The 21,404-nt window shown below is 46.1% G+C and overlaps 1 protein-coding gene across 1 annotated transcript in view; it reads right to left on the bottom strand.

Moving 5' to 3' along the window:
• Window positions 1–1,253: 1,253 nt before the first annotated feature.
• The window catches only part of LOC116985979 (cytochrome P450 3A30-like), a 35,410-nt gene continuing 15,259 nt past the window's right edge, over window positions 1,254–21,404 (bottom strand). Inside the window, exons 9-13 of the mRNA XM_033041130.1 lie at window positions 13,652–13,724; window positions 11,653–11,813; window positions 4,103–4,329; window positions 2,184–2,346; window positions 1,254–1,699 (exon numbers count right to left, since the gene is read on the bottom strand). Coding sequence (XP_032897021.1) covers window positions 1,604–1,699; window positions 2,184–2,346; window positions 4,103–4,329; window positions 11,653–11,813; window positions 13,652–13,724 — 720 coding nt within the window. The 3' untranslated portion in view covers window positions 1,254–1,603. The remainder of the gene's footprint in view (window positions 1,700–2,183; window positions 2,347–4,102; window positions 4,330–11,652; window positions 11,814–13,651; window positions 13,725–21,404) is intronic.

Genomic DNA, 21,404 nt, shown 5'->3' with positions numbered 1-21,404 from the left:
TTTCTGCTTTAGGAAGACATTCTGATAGAATTCTGAGGGAATTAAAGCAATAAGCAAAGTGCTGGAGGAACTCAGTGGGTCAGGCAGCATCTGTGGAGGAAACACACAGGTGACGTTTCAGGTCGGAACCCTTCCTCAGACTGATTGCAGTGGGGGGGGGGGGGGGAGAAAGCTGGAAAAGAGAGGGGGGGGCTGGGCCTTGTCAGTATTCCAGGCCTAGCAAAGTGTGGAGTCATGCATTCTGGTAGTGGGAATAAAGGTGTAGACTATTTTCTAACTGGGGAGATAATCCAGATATCGGAGGTGCAAGAGGACTTGGGAGTGAGTGCTGGTGCAGAATAACCAAAAAGTTAATTTGCAAGTCGAATCGGTAGTAAGAAAGGCAAACGCAATGCTAGCATTTATTTCAAGAGGACTAGAATCCAAAAACAGGGATGTAATACGGAGGCTCTATCAGATGCTGGTCAGGCAGCATTTAGAATATTGAGAGCAATTTTAGCCCCCATATCTGAGGAAGGATGTGCTGGCTCTGGAGAGTGTCCAGAAGAGGTTTACAAGAATGATCCCAGGAATGAGTGGGTTAACATACGATGAGAGTTTGACAGCACTGGGCCTGCACTCGCTGTAGTTTAGAAGGATGAGGGGGAACCTGAGTGAAACTTACCAAATAGTGAAAAGCTTGGATAGAGTGGATGTGGGGAGGATGTTTCCACAAGTGGGGGAGTCTAGGACCAGAGGTCATAGCATCAGAATTAAAGGATGTTCCTTTAGTAAGGAGATGAGGAGGTATTTATTTAGTCAGAGGGTGATGAATCTGTGGAACTCTTTGCTACAGAAGGCTGTTGAGGCCGTCAATTGATATTTTTAAGGCAGAGATAGATAATTCTTGATTTGTACAGGTGTCAGGGGCGATGGGAAGAAGGCCGGAGAATGGGGTTAGGAGGGAGAGATAGATCAGCCATGATTGAATGGCGGAGTAGACTTGATGGGTGAAATGGCCTAATTCTGCTCCTATCACTTATGGCCTTTCTGTACCTTCTCATATGCAAATCTGTTAATTTCCTGCCATTACTCAATTGCAGTTCCTATTTTATACCAGTACTTTAAGAAGGAAGACCACGAGGTGGAATTTATATCCCTGCAGCTTCATAAAATGTGAATCCTCAACGTGTGAGGTGCTGTCATGATGGACAACCCAGCATTGATCACCCAGATGTGTTCATTGATGCATTCAAAACAGGATACTATAGATACCCACTTTTACATGTTTTATTGTTAATCATTAAAAAAATTAGTTACAAAACTATTTTTGCAGGCATTCTCTCGAAAAGACAGCTTAAAATGATTGGATTTTGAAGTAAATTGCTAGTACATTTTAAAAATATATATTGTTAAGACTGCAGTAACTTTGCATTGATTAAACACTTAGAGCTCTCCCCCACTGCTTCATCTACACATTGTGAATCTCCATGGCCTCCTCCATCTAGACATGCCATTCAAATCTTTAAAGATGTGCAAATCGATATATTTCCCCATTCTGTTATAGCAATCACGAGATGTACACGCTCCTAAATATTTTCACCACTCCCCTCAAGCTGCTCGTTTACTCCATTGAATCGGCGTTAATTCGTGGCACAAATTTCAGGACTATGGGTTTTTTAGGATGCATGGGCCCTTTCACATCAATTTCCAACGGGATCTGGAACAGAAAAAGCAAACAATACATTAACAGAAAAGTTCAAGTTGAGATTGGTGAAAGTTTCATCTCATTATCCTCTCCAGTGCTTTTGTTTTGCAGTAGGTTTAGGTTTATTATTACCATTTGTACAGAGGTACACAATGAAGAGCTTTCCAATCAAATTAGATAGTGTATAAATACAATTAAGCCAAACCCAAAAGCAATGGGTAGAGCAAAGAGAAAGATACAGTGTGCAGAATATAGTTCTCAGCATCAAAGCCAACACTTCTAGAGAAAGAGTCCAATGTTGCAAAAGCCTAACACTTCTAGAGAAAGAGTCCAATGAGAATCAGGACTGTACACCAGCTTATGAAAGGACCGTTCACAAGCCTGATAACAGAGGGGAAGGAGCAGTTCCTCAGTCTGGTTTCAGGCTTATATATCCTCTGCCCGATGGGAGAGAGGAGAAGGAGGAATGCCCTGGGTAGGACAAGCCTGAGCTCACCGGCGTCTCGTCACAAGTCACAAAAGTCAGGCGTTGCAGGAGTGAAACAAGTGCCATCTTGATCACAAGTTGAGCGAACCTCGTCCCAATGCAGTTCCGAGGACCCATCCCAAACGGCAGGTATACGGCAGGATTCCGCGACTCCCTTTCTTCCTTACTGAACCTAAGGAACCAAATAAAACATGGATAACTATCGAATTTGGCAAGAAGATATGGATGACGAGTGGAATACCTTGAAACTATAGTCTTGCCTTCTGTCTTAGCTTCTCCCTCGCATTCAAAGGGACCTAGTGTTTGAGTTAGATATTGGATGCCAAGCTTCATGCACAATGTCAGAGTCACATAGCGTTCATTCAGACCATTCGGCCCAACTAGTCAATGCTGACCAATATGCCCCATCTAAACTAGTCCCACTTCCTGCATTTGGTCAATATTCCTCCAAACCTTTCCTGCCCTTGTGCCTGTCCAAGTGACTTTTAAACAATGTTATTGTACCTCCATCAACTACCTCCTCTGCCCGCTCATTCCATATACCCACCACCCTCTGACCCTAGCCTGTGGATCTTTAGAGCCAAAGATTTAGTAACATTGTTTGTCAACAAAAGGCAAAGTTTTTGGAAGGATGTGCAAAGATTCAAGCAGTGGGAAAGATTCAAGCAGTGGGAAAGGTTCAAGCAGTGGGAAAGGTTCAAGCAGTGGGAAAGGTTCAAGCAGTGGGAAAGGTTCAAGCAGTGGGAAAGGTTCAAGCAGTGGGAAAGGTTCAAGCAGTGGGAAAGATTCAAGCAGTGGGAAAGGTTCAAGCAGTGGGAAAGGTTCAAGCAGTGGGAAAGGTTCAAGCAGTGGGAGAGATTCAAGCAGTTCCCAAAGTTACCTGCTGGGAACATTTCTCCAAGAAAACCTCAATTAATTCAATTAAGCTATATTTATCTATGGAATTATAGAATTATATATTATTCGCTCATCAGTCTGAAGAAGGGTTTCGGCCCGAAACATTGCCTATTTCCTCCTTCGCTCCATAGATGCTGCCTCACCAGCTGAGTTTCTCCAGCACTTTTGTCTACCTAAGCTATATTTATCAACAGATTTTTTCCTTCATTGTGACACTAATGGGACTGTCCCACTGTACGAACTAATTCAAGAGTTCTCCCGAGTTTCCCCTGATTCGAACTCGGAGAATTACGGTAATAGCCGCTCGTAGGTACTCGGGGCTTTCGTGGACGAGTCTTCACGAGCTTACCGCGTTTCCCGAATACCTGCCGTTAGCGTTACGAGCCGCTAAGAGACGTCCCCGAGCTCCGACGTACCCGCTACGTACATTCTACGTGCTTACCACATGTTTGATTTTTTTTAAACTCAGGAGAGCTCTTGAATTAGCTCGAATTAGTGGGACAGGCCCTTTACTTATAATATGATAACCCAACTACAAGTTCAAAGACCTGACGGAGGGAACTCCATAACTTAATCTCCACCGTCAATGACGAGCTATCGGCTTTATGTTCCATCTGCTGCCTGCAAAATCTTTGTTGTCAGGTCTTTTCTTGGCCCTAGACCCACTCTGTGCACCAGTTCCCAGGCCGGGGGGGCGGGAAAGGAGGAGAATCAAAGAATAAGATATACATGCATTTACTGCAGATGCTGGTTTAAACTTAAGATAGACACAAAATGCTGGAGCAACTCTGAAAGGGTTTGACGAAAGGTCTCAACCAGAAACGTCCCCCATTCCTTCTCTCCAGAGATGCTGCCTGTCCCGCTCAGTTACTCCAGCATTTTGTGCCTGTCTGCACTTGGAAAGACATTGCTTCGAGCTATCCATGGAAACAAATGACAATAAACCTCAATTGGCTATCAAAGAACACAGATGGTGGCAGGTACTGGTTTAGAGATTGCTGGTTTTAAGAGAGAACATCATTGTTACTCACCTCTCGGGCCTGAACTCCTCTGGTTCTGGCCAATACTTTGGATCACGGTGCAGGGCATAAACAGGAATCACAATCACCGTGTCCTTCGGAATGGTCACCCCATTGAGTTTGACATCTTTCTTGCAGATTCTTTCCAAGCGGGGTCCAGGAGGAAATAATCGAAGTGTTTCACAAATCACCATTTCCAGGTACTCCAAATACATCACGCCATCGTATGTGGGAGGAGCCTTCACAGAGAAAAACACTTAACAACTGCACGGGATATCAGTACAGATGGGAGATGATTATGGGAGCCAGTCATGTAGGAAATTAAAATACATTGTGCGGGAAGATTACTTCTTGTCATGTACTGTTAGAAAAAATATTTTGACGCAGGAAATCCAGAACCCCGGAATTTAGATTTAGTTTAATTTAGAGAGAGCAGGACAACAGGCCCTTTGGCCCAGCTTGCCCACACCGGCCAAAATGTCCCAGCTATACGTCCCACCAGCCCGCATTTGGTCCGTATCCCTCCAAACCTGTCCTCTCCATGTACCTGTCTCTTAAATGTTGGAACAGTCTCTGGCTTAACTACCTACTCTGGCAGCTGGTTCCATGCACCCACCACCCTTTGAGTGAAAAGGTTACCGCTCAGATTCCTATTAAATCTTTTCCCCTTCACCTTAAACCTATATTTTCTGGTCCTCCATTAGAAACATAGAACATAGAAAATAGGTGCAGGAGGAGGCCATTCGGCCCTTCGAGCCAGCACCGCATTCATTGTGATCATGGCTGATCGTCCCCTATCAATAACCCGTGCCTGCCTTCTACAATACAATACAATTTATTTGTTGGAATTTGAACCTCATTGAGGTTCAAATGAAATTTGGTTTCTGCAGTCATACACACAAGGAAAAGAACCAAGACACAACACAATTTACACAAACATCCATCACAGCGCATCTCCTCCTCGCTGTGATGGAAGGCAAAGACTTATCTCTCCCCTGCACTCCTCCCGATGTCAGAGTCAAAGCCCCCGGCGGGCGATGGTAAGTGTCCCGCGGCCATTAAAGCCGCGCCGGGTGATGCAAGGCCACGCTCCGGGTCTTGGTGTTGGAGCCCCCGGCGTGCGCTAACAAGTCCCACAGCCATTCCAAGCCGCGCCGGGCGATGTAAGGCCCCGCTCCAGGTAATTTTCAACCCCGCAACTCGGGCGGGAGAAGTCGCCGTTGTGGAAGCCCCGAAAAGCGGTCTCCCAGCAGGGACCCGCGGGGCTCCCGGTGTTACTGTCCACCGGGCCGGCGGTTGGAGCCTCCGAATCCCCGGGGTCGGGTCGCAGCAGCGTGCCACCACAGCTCCTCCCGCTCCAAACTCGGCCAGCTGGGTAGGTCCGCAGGCTCCGTGACTGGAGCCCCAGGTCGTTCCTGCTGGAGGCCGCTCCACGGAGCTCGGCACCAACGACAACGGAGACCCGACAGAGAAAAGGTCGGGTTCTCCTTACAGGGAAAAGATTTTAAAAGTTTCCCCACCCCCCGCCCCCCATACACATACCCAGTTAAAAAAACAAAAAAAAAACTACATTCAAACGAGACAAAAAATAATAAAAAGACAGACGGACTGCAGAGGCCGCTGCGACGTGAGTCGTGCCGCCCACCCAACATCTCCCCATATCCCTTGACTCCACTAGCCCCTAGAGCTCTATCTAACTCTCTCATAAATCCATCCAGTGATTTGGCCTCCACTGCCCTCTGTGGCAGGGAATTCCATAAATTCACAACTCTCTGGGAGAAAAAGTTATTTCTCACCAGTCTTAAATGACCTCCCCTTTATTCTAAGACTGTGGCCCCTGGTTCTGGACTTGCCCAACATTGGGAACATTTTTCCTGCATCTAGCTTGTCCAGTCCTTTTATAATTTTATATGTTTTTATAAGATCCCCCTCATCCTTCCAAACTCCAGTGAAAATAAGCCTAGTCTTTTCAATCTTTCCTCATATGACAGTCCCGCCATCCCAGGGATCAATCCCGTGAACTACGCTGCACTGCCTCAATCAGAAGGATGTCCTTCCTCAAATTAGGAGAACAAAACTGTACACAATACTCCAGATGTGGTCTCACCAGAGCCCTATACAACTGCAGAAGAACCTCTCTACTCCTATACTGAAATCCTCTTGTTATGAAGGCCAACATCCCATTAGCTTTCTTCACTGCCTGCTGCACCTGTAAGCCAACTTTCAGTGACCGGTGTACAAGGATGTCCAGGTCTCACTGCACCTCCCCCTTACCTAACCTAACCCCATTAAGATAATAATCTGCCCCCTTGTTTTTGCCGCCAAAGTGGATAACCTCACATTTATCTATATTATACTGCATCTGCCACGCATCTGCCCACTCACTCATCCTGTCCAGGTCACCCTGCAACCTCCTAACATCCTCTTCATAGTTCACACTGCCACCCAGCTTTGTGTCATCCGCAAACTTGCTAGTGTTGCTCCTAATTCCCTCTTCCAAATCATTAATATATATGGTAAACAGTTGCGGCCCCAACACCTAGCCTTGCAGCACTCCACTCGCCACTGCCTGCCATTCTGAAAAGGACCCGTTCACTCCTACTCTTTGCTTCCGTTCTGCCAACCAATTTTCTATCCATGTCAACACCCTACCCCCAATACCATGTGCTCTAATTTTAGTCACCAGTCGCCCGTGCGGGACCTTATCAAAGGCTTTCTGAAAGTCTAGATACACTACATCCACTGGCACCCGTTCATCCATTTTACTTGTAACATCCTCAAAAAATTCCAGAAGATTAGTCAAGCATGATTTCCCTTTCATAAATCCATGTTGACTTGGACTAATCCTTTTACTGCTATCCAAATGCCCCATTATTACCTCTTTAATAATTGACTCCAGCATCTTTCCCACCACCGAAGTCAGGCTAACTGGTCTGTAATTCCCCGTTTTCTCTCTCGCTCCTTTCTTGAAAAGTGGGATAACATTAGCTATCCTCCAATCCACAGGAACTGATCCTGAATCTATTGAACATTGGAAAATGATCACCAATACGTCCACTATTTCTATAGCCACCTCCCTGAAGACCCTGGGATGCAGACCATCAGGCCCAGGGGATTTATCATCCTTCAGTCCCATTAGCCTACCCAATACTATTTCTCGCCAAATGAAAATTTCTTTCAGTTCCTCTACCCCCTTAGATCCTCTGTCCTCCAGTACATCTGGGAGATTGTTTGTGTCTTCCTTAGTGAAGACAGATCCGAAGTACCTATTCAACTCTTCTGTCATTTCCTTGTTGCCCATAATAATTTCACCCGTGTCTGCCTTCAAGGGACCCACATTTGACTTTGCTACTCTTTTTCCCTTAATATATCTAAAGAAGCTTTTACTGTCCTTCTTTATATTCCTGGCCAGTTTCCCTTCATACTTCATCTTTTCAGCCCGTATTGCCCGTTTTGTTTCCTTCTGTTGTCCTATGAAAGTTTCCCAATCCTCTGGCTTCCGGCTACTCTTTGCTGTGTTATACATCTTTTCTTTTAGTTTTATTCTATCCTGAACTTCTCTTGTCAGCCACGGTTGCCTCCTACTCCCCTTAGAATCTTTCTTCCTTTTTGGAATGAAATGATCCTGCATCTTCCGGATTATGCCCAGAAATTCCTGCCATTGCTGTTCCACCGTCATTCCTGCTAGGATCCCTTTCCAGTCTACTTTGGCTAGCTCCCCTCTCATGCCTTCATAGTCCCCTTTGTTCAACTGCATCACTGCCACCTCCGATTTAACCTTCTCCTTCTCAAATTGCAGATTAAAACTAATCATATTATGATCACTACCTCCAAGCGGTTCCTTTACCTCGAGTTCTCTTATCATATCTGGTTCATTGGACAACTCTAAATCCAGAATTGCCTCTCTGGTCGGCTCCATTACAAGCTGCTCTAAGAATCCATCTCGGAGGCATTCTACAAACTCTCTTTCTTGAGGTCCTGAACCAACCTGATTTTCCCAGTCTACCTGCATATTGAAATCCCCCATCACCACAGTGGCATTACCTTTGTTACATGCCAGTTTTAACTCCTGCTGCAACTTACACCCTACATCCCGGCTACTATTTGGGGGTCTGTAAATAACACCAATTAGTGTCTTCTTGCCTTTACAATTCCTCAACTCAATCCACAGTGACTCTACCTCGTCAGTCCCTATGTCTTCCCTCACAAGGGACTGAATTCCATCCCTCACCAGCAGAGCTACCCCCCCCCCCTCCTCTGCCCACCTGCCTGTCCTTTCTATAGGATGTATAACCCTGAATATTAAGTTCCCAGGCCCGATCCTCCTGCAGCCACGTCTCAGTAATCCCCACAATGTCATATCTACCAACCTCTAACTGAGCCTCAAGCTCATCTACTTTACTTCTTATACTTTGCGCATTCATATACAATACTTTTAATTCCTTACGCATCTCACCTTTCACATCGATCCTTATTACACTTGGCCATACTCTCCTGTCCCTTTGTGAGCTTCCTGTCCCGTTAATTCTGGGGTCATTAACCATCCCTTTATTCTCTTTCCCTTTAACTCCATCCTCAACTATCCCATTTGACATCCCACCCCCCTTACCATTCACCTACTCTAGGCAGAGACTCTGTGCATCTACCCAATCTAGTCCTCTCATGATCTTATACACCTCTATAAGATCACCCCTCATCCTCCTGCACTCCAAGGAATAGAGTTCCAGCCTACTCAACGTCTCCCTGTAGCTCAGACCCGCTAGTCCTAGCCACATCCTCGTAAATCTTCTCTGTAAATTTTCAGCTTGACCTACAGGACCTGTATGCATGTTGGTTTCTGAATTCCTTGCATTATAACAATGGTTACAACTGAATGATTACAGATACAGGCATGGAAAGAGGCTCTTTGACCCATTGAGTCCATTCCAACCACAATCTATGTTATCCCACTTTTGCATCCTCTCCCTATACACTTGGAGCAATTTAGAGGTCAATTAACCTGCAAAACCTACACGTCTTTGTGAAGTGGGAGAAAACCAGACCACGCAGTCACAGGGAGAACGTGCAAATCCCAGACAGATAGCACCAGAGGTCAGGATCGAACCCAGATCTCTGGCACTGAGGCAGCAACACTTCCCAGCTGCAACACTCCAACACTAAACTTTAATTTTTTTTTTTTTTTTTTTTTTTTTTTAAATTAGAAGTTAATACAGTACAAAACAGTACAGTGGAACCTAATTTTAGGTGCCAACTATGTCATACCGTAATCCATTCTATGTACAACCTCTACTTTTATGTTTTGAGAAGGAAGTAAGACAAGAAAAAGAAAACAATAGAAAGGGGAAAAAGAGGAAAAATAGATGGTAGAGAGTAGAAAAAGTGAAGTGTGTATATAAAAAAAAGAAAAAGTGGAAAGTAGAAATAGAAAGAGAGAAGGCCCCTTAAAAGAGAAATTTTCAAATCTTTATTGGGAGATGTAGATCTATCTGCGGCATGAATTGAAATCAGCAATCTTTACGGCACCGTAAAGATTGCTCCTTAAGAATTGCTCCTTAAGAATTGGTCATATTTATCTATTAGTCGGAGTCTCATTTCTTCAAGGCGTGCTATGTCCATCATATTCCTAATCCACATTTTAACAGTTGGTATGGTTGTATTATTCCAAAATGTAAGTATCAATTTCTTTCCAATTATTAACCCATAATTAAAAAAACATGTTTGGTCTTTATTTAAATTGATATCTTCTACTATTATTCCAAATATAATCCATTCCGTTTTAGGTTCTATTGTGGACTTAAAAAGCTTTGTAAATATATCAAATATATCGCTCCAAAATGTATTCAACTTTGTACATCCTACAAATGAATGTGTTATATTAGCGTTTTGAAACAAACATTTATCGCATCTGGGAGAGACGTTTGGATAAAATTTATTCAACCTCGTTTTTGAATAATATAGTCTATGTAATAATTTGAATTGAATTAAATTATGTCTTGCATTAATAGAACAATTATGTGTGTTCATCTGATACTTTTCCCATCTATCCTTCGAGATCTTTATCATTAGCTCATGTTCCCAATCTTCTCTTAGTGCTTCTGTTGAGGGTAATTCTCTATTTAATATATTATTATAAAAGTATGATATTAGTTTTTGTGAATCAGCCTTAATATTCATTGCTTCTTCTAAAGGGTCTAAAAATATAGTTTGAAATCTATGTGTATATTTCTTCATAAAGTCACATATCTGTATATATTTAAAATATTGATTATCCTTCAGTTTAAATTTTAATTTTAAATGTTGAAATGATAACAGTTTGCCCAATTCATACATATCCCCTACTTTCCTAATTCCCAGTCTATCCCATTGTTGATATGTTTTGTCGATGAGAGATGGTTTGAATGCGGGATTGTTCACTAGTGGGGTTAGTACTGATAGATTATTTAATTTCAAGGATACTTTTATTTGTTTCCAAATTCTTATTGTATTGTGAATAATTGGGTTTTTCTTATATATTATACTATTCAATTTTATCGGTGAGAGCAGGATCGTTCCTATATCGTGCGGATAGCACTCCTCTTTCTCCATTCTTATCCACTCCAACTGCTGAGTGGAACTATCCAACCAGTACATTATGTTCTTAATATGCACTGCCCAGTAGTAATACATAAAGTTAGGTAATGATAAGCCCCCAACTTCTTTAGGTTTACACAAATGCTTTCATTGAATTCTGTGTGTTCTGTAATCCCATATAAAATTAGTGATAGTAGAATCTAGTTTTTTGAAAAACGTATTTTGGAATATATATTGGGATCGCTTGAAACAAATATATTAATTGTGGTAAGAAAGTCATTTTTATAGCGTTAATTCTACCTATCAATGAGAGCGGGAGCGTTTTCCAAAATTTAATCATATCATTCAGTTTATTTAATAGTGGCATAAAATTGGCACTAAATAATGATTTGTGTCTTCTCGTAATTTGAATACCCAGATACTTGAATTTTTCTGTTGCAATTTTGAAGGGGAATTTTAGTAAGCGTCTCGAATCCTGTGGTTTTAAAGACATAATTTCGCTTTTATTCCAATTTATTCTATATCCTGAAAAAGAGCCGAATTCCTCAATTAATGTTAATAAGGTGGGTATACTTGTTTGTGTATTAGTAATATATAAAAGGATATCATCAGCGTATAATGAAATTTTATTCTTTGAGTCCATAGTGTTATATCTGTGAATATTCGGGTGATTTCTAATCCTTTCGGCCAGCGGTTCTATCATAAGGGCAAATAGCAATGGTGATAAGGCACAAACTTGCCTATTACCCCTTGATAAGTAACATTTTGGAGATAGCATATTGTTAGTTCATATTCTTGCCGTAGGTCTATCGTAAAGTAGTTTAACCCATCTAATAAAATTCTCTCCCGTATTAAATTTTTGGAGTACCTTGTATAAATACTGCCATTCTACCTGATCAAACTTCAAAATTAATTGGCTACAGAATGCTTTCGGGAATCTCAGCTACATGAAGAGCGATGGTAGAAATACTAATTTTTATTCTATGACTCACTTTGTTGGGAAAAGCCTTGTCTATTTCCTGCTGTAGTTTCGTCTGCACATCGGGGTGAACGGCGAGATTGTACGCGACGTTGGAGAGCGTGGTACTGGTAGTCTCATACCCGGCAAAGATAAAGATGAAGCACTGGGCCAGGATCTCAGAGTCACTTAGACCTGCAGTTTGAGAAAACACCAGCATTTGTAAATGAAGGCTCATCGTACAGAGAACTTAAAACTTAATTGGCTTGGTATAAATGTAAATTGTCCCTGGTATGTGTAGGATGGTGTTAATGTGCAGATTCAGTGGGCCGAAGGGCCTGTTTCCATGCTGTATCTTGAAACTAAACTAAACCGCTGTACCGAACATGATGCCACCCAAGACCATTTCTCTTCTACTGGCATATAATGCATATCCTTCCATTCCCTGCATATCCATATGCTTATCCCAAGATCACAAATGCCTCTACCGTATCTGCCTCAAACTCCATCCCTGGCTCCATGGAGGCAACCACCATCCTCAGTGTAAAAAACAGCATGCCCTGCACATCCCCTTTAAACTTTGATCCTCTCACCTTAAACCTATGCCCTCTAGTCTTTGATCCTGACATCCTGGGAAATGGGTTCTGACTGTCTACCTTTCTCTGCCTCTTAGTTTTATCCACTTCTATCAGGTCTCCCCACACCCTACTGCATTCCAGAGAACACAATGCAAGGATGTCCAACCTCACCTTCTAATCAGGCACGATTCTGGTAAACCTCCCCTGCACCCTTCCTGTAATGGGGGCGACTCGAACATGATTTAGTTTATTGCCAGGTGTGCCGAGGTATAATGAGGCACGCAATACTCCAAATGCCTGCCTCACCAAAGTTCTATGAAGCTGCAGAATGACTTCCATAACCTTTATACTCAATGCCCCGACCAATGAAGGCAAATATACCACCTGCCCTCTTTACCAAACTACTTGTGTTGCCACTTTCAGGGAGTTTCAGGGACCTGGATCTCAAAATCGCTCTATGCGGCAGTACAGGTGGTGCAGCGGTAGAGTTGCTGCCTCACAGCGCCAGAGACCCCGGTTCGATCCTGACTACGGGTTCTTGTCTGTACAGAGTTTGTACGTTCTCCCCGTGACCTACATGTGTTTTCTCTGAGATCTTTGGTTTCCTCCCACAATCCAAAGACGTTCTGGTTTGTAGGTTAATTAGCTTGGTGTAAATGTAAAAAAAAGTGTGTATAGGCTAGTGTTAATGTGCGGGGAATGCTGGTCGGCGCGGACGAATGGCCCGTTTCCGCGCAGTATTTCTAAACTAACTAAACATCAATGCTGTCAAGGGTCATACTATTAATTGTATATGTATTGCAAAACCCAAGTCACTTAGGTATTGTCTAGGCTTTAGCTAATTGTTTGGTCATTATAACTTGCTTATTGGGCTCAGACTAAATTCATTGAAGGTGTATCCAGTGAGCAGCTGGAATAGTTACACATGAATGTTCAGCCAGAAAGCTATTACAGGACAGCCCACCGAGTCTGTGGTGGTTCCCACAGCCATCTCACCAGTCCCTGTCCCCCTCTTTACTTTCCCTGAAAGATAGTCAGAGCTGCACAGCACAAAAACAGGTCCTTCAGCCCAGCTTGTGTGTGCCAAACAAGTTGGCATACTCAACTTGTCCCATTTGCCTGCATTTGGCCCAAAGTCCTTCCTATCCATATATCTGTCCAAATGTCTTTTAAGAGTCAGTCTTTAGCTTCCTCTGATATTTTCTTTTACATCCCCATCGATCAAATAAATTACAGATCTACTGATAGACACAAAATGCTGGAGTAATTCAGCAGATCAGGCAGCATCTCTGGAGGAAAAGAGCAGGTGAAATGGCAGAGTTGGGAGCAAGCTGTTATCCTGATAGGTTAAGGTGGATCCAAGATGATCAAGTAAATGAATGAGGAACACTCATTTGCAGAAAGAAACATGGAGCCAATACGAGATCCCAATACGTTTATCCGTAGCTTTGTCACCATTGTCCTGTAGCTCCGAGCTGGTGCCAGTTGCTTGAGAATTAACCATCATCTGTAGAAAGTCCACACGATCCTGAGATAAACAAGAACGTTGTGAGCTTTGACTCCCATGGATTTCTCACATAGAATATAGAACAGTACAATGCTGAGAACTACATTCTACACGCTTATCTTCCCCTCTGTTCTACCTATTGTACTCGAGTTTAACTCGATTGTATTTACGTTTAGTATTATTTATACAATTGGGTAGCATGCAAAGTAAAGGGCCGGTCACACTTGGACGACCTAATCCACAAGTTTAGAAGACCCTGGATGTTGAAAAAAATGTCACAGGGGTGTTGACTCGCCGAAGTAAAAGACCTCCTACGACTATGTCTACGACCTCCTACGACCCCCCTCGACCTCAGTCTTCCACACCTAAGACCAACTACGACCAGCTACGAGTGGAAAATTATCACATGATAAAATTATGTCATGTTTGCTTTTTTTTTTCTAGGGCCAGTTACCGACCTACGACCTACCTACGACTACCATCACAACCTACTACGACCTACCTACGACTACCATCACAACCTACTACGACCTACCTACGAGTAAAAGGTATCAATTTTTTCCACTTTTTTATTTTACTCGTGGACATTTTTTATCAGGCTGGAAAAAACGCTGCGACCTACTTGAGGCCACGAGAACGCGGAGACCACTCACGAGCACGACTTTCTACGACCTCGTGGCGACCATGCTGCGAGTATGAGTCAAGGGCAAACTCGGCAGAGGTCGCCAGTTAGGTGGTGAAAGTGGGACAGGGGCTTAAAGCTACCTCGGTGCACTCGGTGACAATAATAAACCTGACGCAAGTGTGCCACAGCTACAGAGGAGGTGCCAAAGGGAGTTCCTAATCGCCATTGCGTATCTGCCAATGTCTATTCTCCCTCGGTCATACAGGCCAGAAAATAGAGCGTCTGGAAAAGAACCTTAGGACCCACCAAAACGACATCTAGCTGAAGAAAACTGCAGAAACTCCCTTTGTGACCGACTCCTGTTCTGCAGCTCTGTCAACAATAACCACTGTGTTCAGGCCTTTTCCCAAACATGTGCAGGAGAAGCAACACCCATCCATTCACCTCTTCCCTTCCCACCATTCAAGGACCAAATCAATCCTTCCCAATGAAGCAGTCGTTCACTCGCAAGAAAGCCAAGACTGCCTCATTGTTATCTGTACCAAGAAGGAGCAATGAAATTCTTACTTGCAGTGGCAGAGCAGGTCTGTAGACACAGTAGTCAATGGTTAACGTAATAACAGGGAAAGTTCAATAAGTAAAAAAAGCATTAATGGGAAAACAAAGCAAAAGTCCAAAGTCCCTAGTCCAAGACAGTTTGGTTCACTTGGTGTTTGTACTGTTTAATAGTCTTAGAGTCATAGAGTGATACAGTGTGGAAACAGGCCCTTTGGCCCAACTTGCCCACACCGGCCAACATGTCCCAGCTACACTTGTCCCACCTGTCTGCGTTTGGTCCATATCCCTCCAAACCTGTCCTATCCATGCACCTGTCTAACTATTCCTTAAACTATGGGATAGTCCCTGTAGATGGTTTATGCATGCAACCTATAATGTAGCTACCTTATCACCACTAACCACGCCCCATCATATTAGTATAACTGTAGTATCCTCCCTTTGTTCCTCCCACTAGGTCCCAGTACGCCTGAAGACTGGATGCAGTCAGTGCTGGGACGTGTGTGCCATGTGCTATATTAAACTCTCAGTAAAGGTTACAGTGTGTCAGACATCACTCCTTTACATGGCGTCAGAAGTTTAAAACTCGCGTTTCCCGTTTACCGGTTTTCATTTATTTTGTCCCCGTTAGTGCCCAGTGTTGGGTCTCCCTTGACATGGCATCCTCATGCCGAAAGCCTTCTCCCCTTGTCTTCGACGCTGACATTGCGGAGCGATGGTCGACTTTTGTGATGGACTACACTCACTACGTTAATATTGCGCACCGGAACGACCCAGCCGCGGTCAAAGCATCACTCTTGCTCAACCTGGCCGGTCCCGACGCAATGAAGAGAGCTCAAGCCTTTGTCTATGAACCAGCGGTCCTGGATGACAACGACCAGCCGGTCGAGCCAGCTGAATCGGCCGACGACCCGGTATGTCTTTTGCGCAAGTTCGCCGAGATATGCGACCTGCCCTCCAACCGTATACTGGAGCGGGCCAGGTTCTTCTCACGCAAGCAACAGCCGGATGAACCTGTTGAATGCTTCATTGCCGACCTGCGGCACCTTGCCCAGCGGTGCCGATTTGAAAACATGCGCGACCAGCTCACCAGACATTCTCGTCACTGGCATGATTGATCAGAAGCTGCGCGCCGACCTGCTGCAACGGCCTGACCTAACCCTGACTCAGGCAATGCATGCGTGCCGCATTGCCGAAGTGGTCACCCCTCCTCATGGACAGAGGGGTTCAGACAACCGAGCCATAAATCTAACTGGTGTTGCTGGACAACGACGGATGAAGGACAACTTTCGCCCTCCACCGCGGCCCGCTCGTACACCCCGGGACCCGAGATCTAAAAAGTGTCCAAACTGCAATTACGTGCACTCCACAGAATCACAGTGCCCAGCCCTTGGGAAGACCTGCAATTTCTGCGGGAGAAGAAACCATTTTGCAGCTGCCTGCCGTTCCCGTGGGAAAGTGCCCTCAGCTCCCAGACAACTCCTAAACAACCTTCTGCAAGTTGATAGCGAGATGGATTATCAGCCCTCTGTTGACGCTGCCCCCCGACTCTGAGCTCAGCTATTCCACGGGAGATGTAAGTATTTACACTCTCCTCCACAGCCGATCTCGCCTCCCCGATCCTTCTGTGAACATAACCGTAAACAATAAGTCCTTCTCTGCTAAACTTGACACGGGGGCAAAAGTGAACGTAATGTCAACAAAGCTGTTCCACCAGATAAGGAATAATGAGCTGCTGATTGCAGACCGCTCTGTTTTGCGTGCCTATGGGGGAGAGGAACTAACACCTGTGGGGAGGGCGACTTTCCACTGCGTGCTGCAGAAATCTTCCCAGGACCTGTCTTTCTTCATTCTGGACAGTGACTGTGTGACGTTGCTGAGCAACCAGGCCTGCCAGGATCTTGGTCTGGTGTCGTTTGACCGTACGGTCCACGAGGTGCAACCTGTGATGGATCCACTATCTGAGTACCCAGACCTGTTTGACGACAAGTTGGGGAAGCTGCCGTTGGTGTACAAGATCGTGACTGACCCATCTGTGGTGCCTGTGATCCGTCCACCCCATAGAGTGTCTTTTGCAATGAAGGGCAAGGTGGAGAGTATGCTGAAGGACATGGTCAACATGGGAGTGCTGGAGGCTGTCAGCGATCCAACCGAATGGGTCTCCACCATGGTCGCCACGTTGAAGAAAGGAAAAAATGAGATACGGGTATGCATCAACCCCAAGGACTTGAATATGGCGATTAAACGGCCCCACTACCCCATGAGGACTGTCGAAGATGTTGCCGCCCAGGTGGGACAGGCCACTGTGTTCTCCGTCCTCGATGCCAGAAGTTCGTTTTGGCAGATACCCCTGGACAAACGCTCCACGGACCTGACCACGTTCAGCACGCCCTTCGGCAGGTTTAAGTTTTTACGGATGCCGTTCGGCATCAACTCCGCCAGCGAGGTATTTCAGCGTTCAATGGAACAATTGTTTGCAGGTCTGCCCTGCGCGATTATTGTGGATGACATACTGGTCTATGGGAGGGATGTGGCCGAACATGACCACAACCTCCGGCGGATTTTGGACCGTGCTCGGCAGATAAATTTGAAGCTTAATCGGTCAAAGTGCACGTTCCGGGTGCCTGAGGTCACATATGTCGGCCACATTTTCCGTTTGGTGTGGCCGGCCCAAGGGTTGAAGCCAGACCCGCAAAAGACCAGCGCCATCTCAGAGCTGCCCGCCCCGACAGACGTTGTCAGTCTGCAGCGTTTCCTGGGGATGGTGAATTACCTGGGGAAGTTTATCCCCGACCTCAGCGAGTTGAGCGCACCCCTGAGACAGCTCACGAAGAAGGACATTGCCTGGGCATGGTTTCCACACCACCAGCAGGCGTTTGACCTGCTAAAGACGAGGCTGGTCAGCACACCTACCCTGAAGTTCTTTGATCTACGGCGTCCGATCGTGGTCACTTGCGACGCCTCTCGATTTGGTCTGGGTGCTGCCTGCCTGCAACCCCACGCTGATGACTCGCTGCTGCCCATCTCCTATGCCTCTCGGACCATGACGGACACAGAGCAGCGCTATGCTCAGATAGAGAAGGAGCTGCTGGCGGTGGTTTTCGCGTGTTCGAAGTTTAAGGACTTCTTATTTGGCACCAGGTTCACCGTTGAGACGGATCACCAGCCACTGGTAACGATACTTAACAAACCAATACACTGCGCTCCTGCCAGGCTCCAGCGGATGATGCTGCAGCTACAGCGCTTTGACTTTAAAATCATATATAAGAGGGGTACCGAGATGCATGTGGCTGATGCGCTGTCCCTGGCCCCCCGGGCCTCCTGCGACCGGCACCCCTTCGAGCAGTCGGACTTACAGGTACTGAACGTTAACTTTGTCCCTTCTCAGCAACTACAGTGTTTAGTTCAACATACCGCAAACGACCCCGACCTGCAGCAGCTTGCTGCTGTCATCAAGCGCGGGTGGCCCACCAAACGGAATTCGTTGCCTGCCAGCGTCCACCCCTATTTTTTGGTCCGCGATGATTTAGTACTCCGTGACGGCATTATTATCAAAGGACACAAAGTGGTCGTCCCTGCCTCGCTGCATAGCTTGTATTTTGACGCCGCCCACATGGGTCATCCCGGGGCAGATGCCACTATCTCGCATGCCCAGGAACAGTACTACTGGCCGGCCATGGCTAAGTACATCCAGGCCAGGGTGGATTCCTGTCCGGACTGTAACTCGCTTGCCCCGCATCAGCAACGACAGCCGCTTTTGCAGCAGCCTGCCCCTGACATGCCCTGGTCTTCTCTGGCTGCCGATATTTTCGACTGGCGTGGGAGGCAATACCTTGTGCTAGTAGACTCTTACTCGAATTGGTTCGAGGTGGACCTCCTCCCTGCCATCACCTCCGAGATGGTGATCAGCAAGCTTCGCCGCCACTTTGCCACGTTTGGTTCCCCTGTCCGGCTGCAGACAGACAACGGACGCCAGTTCACCAGCGCCGAGTTTCGAGCGTTTGCTGCAAAGTGGAACTTTAATCATTTCACCAGCAGCCCGGAGTACCCGCAGAGCAATGGTCTAGCTGAACGGGCGGTCCGCAGCGCTAAACACCTGCTTGAACAAACCCGCCTCTCGAACGGGGATTTCTATCAGGGTCTCCTGAATCTTCGGAACATTTCCAGAGACAGTACCATGGGATCCCCTGCCCAGCGACTTATGTCCCGTGTTGTCCGCCCTCCGATGCCTATTGCCCAGCAGTCCCTGATGCCCAAAGTCCTGCAGCCTGCTGATGTCCAGCAACGTATTGCCCAGAAGCACGAGATCCAGCGCCGATCACATGATAAATCCTGCCGCCCTCTTTCGCCACTGATGCCTGGACAGGTCGTCCGTTTGCAGACGTCCACCGGCTATTCCCGACTGGCCACCGTCGTCGGGTTTGACAGCGCGCCACGGTCCTACCTCGTGGATTTTGAAGGGACTGTATACCGACGCAGCCGCCAGCACCTGTTGGCGGTTAACGAGCCCAAACCACCTCCTGCGATTCCGTATACCCCTCCATCGCGTGTCGAGCCTTCTTCCACTAACGTACCATCTGCTCCCTGCATGCCACGGTCGGTCCTTTTGCCTCGGGTACCCCCCCCTGCTCCTCCCGGGTTTGCACCCCAGGCTCTGCTGTCTCCTGCAAGGTCTTCTCTCTCTCCAACTTCACCTCGTTCTACCCCTTCATTCTCACCTGGCTCACCTGTGCCTCTCCGCTCCCCCTCCAAGCTGGGTTCCCCACCCATCTTCTCTCCCCTCCTGTTTCTGTTCCTGTCCCTCCTCCTATTCTTTCGGGTGGGGAGGGTGAAGGTGCTGTGCGCACTCGCTCGGGTCGGATTGTAAAACCTCCGGCTCGTTACGGAGAATATGCTTAGCTTTGCAGGTACTGTATAATAAACCTGCCACTGTAGTAACTTGTTCAAATTGTAAGGGGAAGGATGTAGATGGTTTATGCATGCAACCTATAATGTAGCTACCTCATCACCACTAACCACGCCCCATCATATTAGTATAACTGTAGTATCCTCCCTTTGTTCCTCCCACTAGGTTCCAGTACGCCTGAAGACTGGATGCAGTCAGTGCTGGGACGTGTGTGCCATGTGCTATAATAAACTACCAGTAAAGGTTACAGTGTGTCAGACATCACTCCTTTACAGTCCCAGCCTCAACTACCTCCTCTGGCAGCTTGTTCCATACACCCACCACCCTTTGTGTGGAAAAAAACCCTCAGATTCCTATTAAATCTTTTCCCTTCACCTTGAACCTATGTCCCCTGGTCCTCGAATCCCCTAGCATCTACCCGATTTATTCCTCTCATCATTTTATACACTCAATGTAGTGTGAAGCATTGAGTAGAAATAAGAGGCTGCTAACAGACGCAACAAGCTGGAGTAACTCAGCGAGTCAGGCAGCATCTCAGGAGAAAAGGAATCTCCAGAGCTGCTGCCAGACCCATTGAGTTACTCGTTTGTCTTTGATTTAAATCAGCATCTGCAGTTCCTCCTACAAAATAAACTGTTAATGCTGGTTTACCAATGAAAGACACAACATGGATAGGTGATGTTTCAGGTCAGGTCCCAACCTGAAATATCACCATCCCATGTGCTCCATGCATGCTGCCTGACCCACTGAGTTACTCCAGTATTGTTGTATCTTCCCTTGTCCTGATTCAGTGTTCACCATGTGGTTTTGTCCACATTGGAGGAACCAAATAATTGGGCGACCAATAGGGGCAGGAGTAGGCCATTCGGCCCTTCGAGCCAGCACCGCCATTCAATGTGATCATGGCTGATCATCCATAGTATCCCGTTCCTGCCTTCTCCCTATATCCCCTGACTCCGCTATCTTTAAGAGCCCTATCTAGCTTTCTCTTGAAAGTATCCAGAGAACCGGCCTCCACCGCCCTCTGAGGCAGAGAGTTCCACAGACTCACAACTCTCTGTGTGAAAAAGTGTTTCCTCATCTCGGTTCTAAATGGCTTACCAGTTATTCTTAACCTGTGGCCCCTGGTTCTGGACTCCCCCAACATCGGGAACATGTTTCCTGCCTCTAGCGTGTCCAAGCCCTTAATAATCTTATATGTTTCAATAAGATCCCCTCGCATCCTTCTAAATTCCAGAGTATACAAGCCCAGCCGCTCCAGTCTCTCAGCATATGACAGTCCCGCAATCTCAGGAATTAACCTTGTAAACCTACGCTGCACTCCCTCAATAGCAAGAATGTCCTTCCTCAAATTTGGGGACCAAAACTGCACACAATCAACGTCAAACTCCAGGTTTGCAGGGTCAGCAGCAATGAAGCTACACCTCTTGGTTCCTGGTGGTTTCATTCAGCATCCCATCCACATTCAAACCTGAAAACTGTGTCCTCCAGGTTCAAGACTAGCTTCTTCCCAACAACCTGCACAACACTAACCTCAACTATGCGCTGTTTAGTTTACTTTAGAGATACAGCGCGGAAACAGGCCCTTCGGCCCCCCAAATCTACACATTAACAC

Source organism: Amblyraja radiata, chromosome 22, assembly GCF_010909765.2.
Source record: "Amblyraja radiata isolate CabotCenter1 chromosome 22, sAmbRad1.1.pri, whole genome shotgun sequence".
Taxonomy (NCBI): Eukaryota; Metazoa; Chordata; class Chondrichthyes; order Rajiformes; family Rajidae; genus Amblyraja; species Amblyraja radiata.
This window is presented reverse-complemented; position numbering and strand designations above follow the sequence as displayed.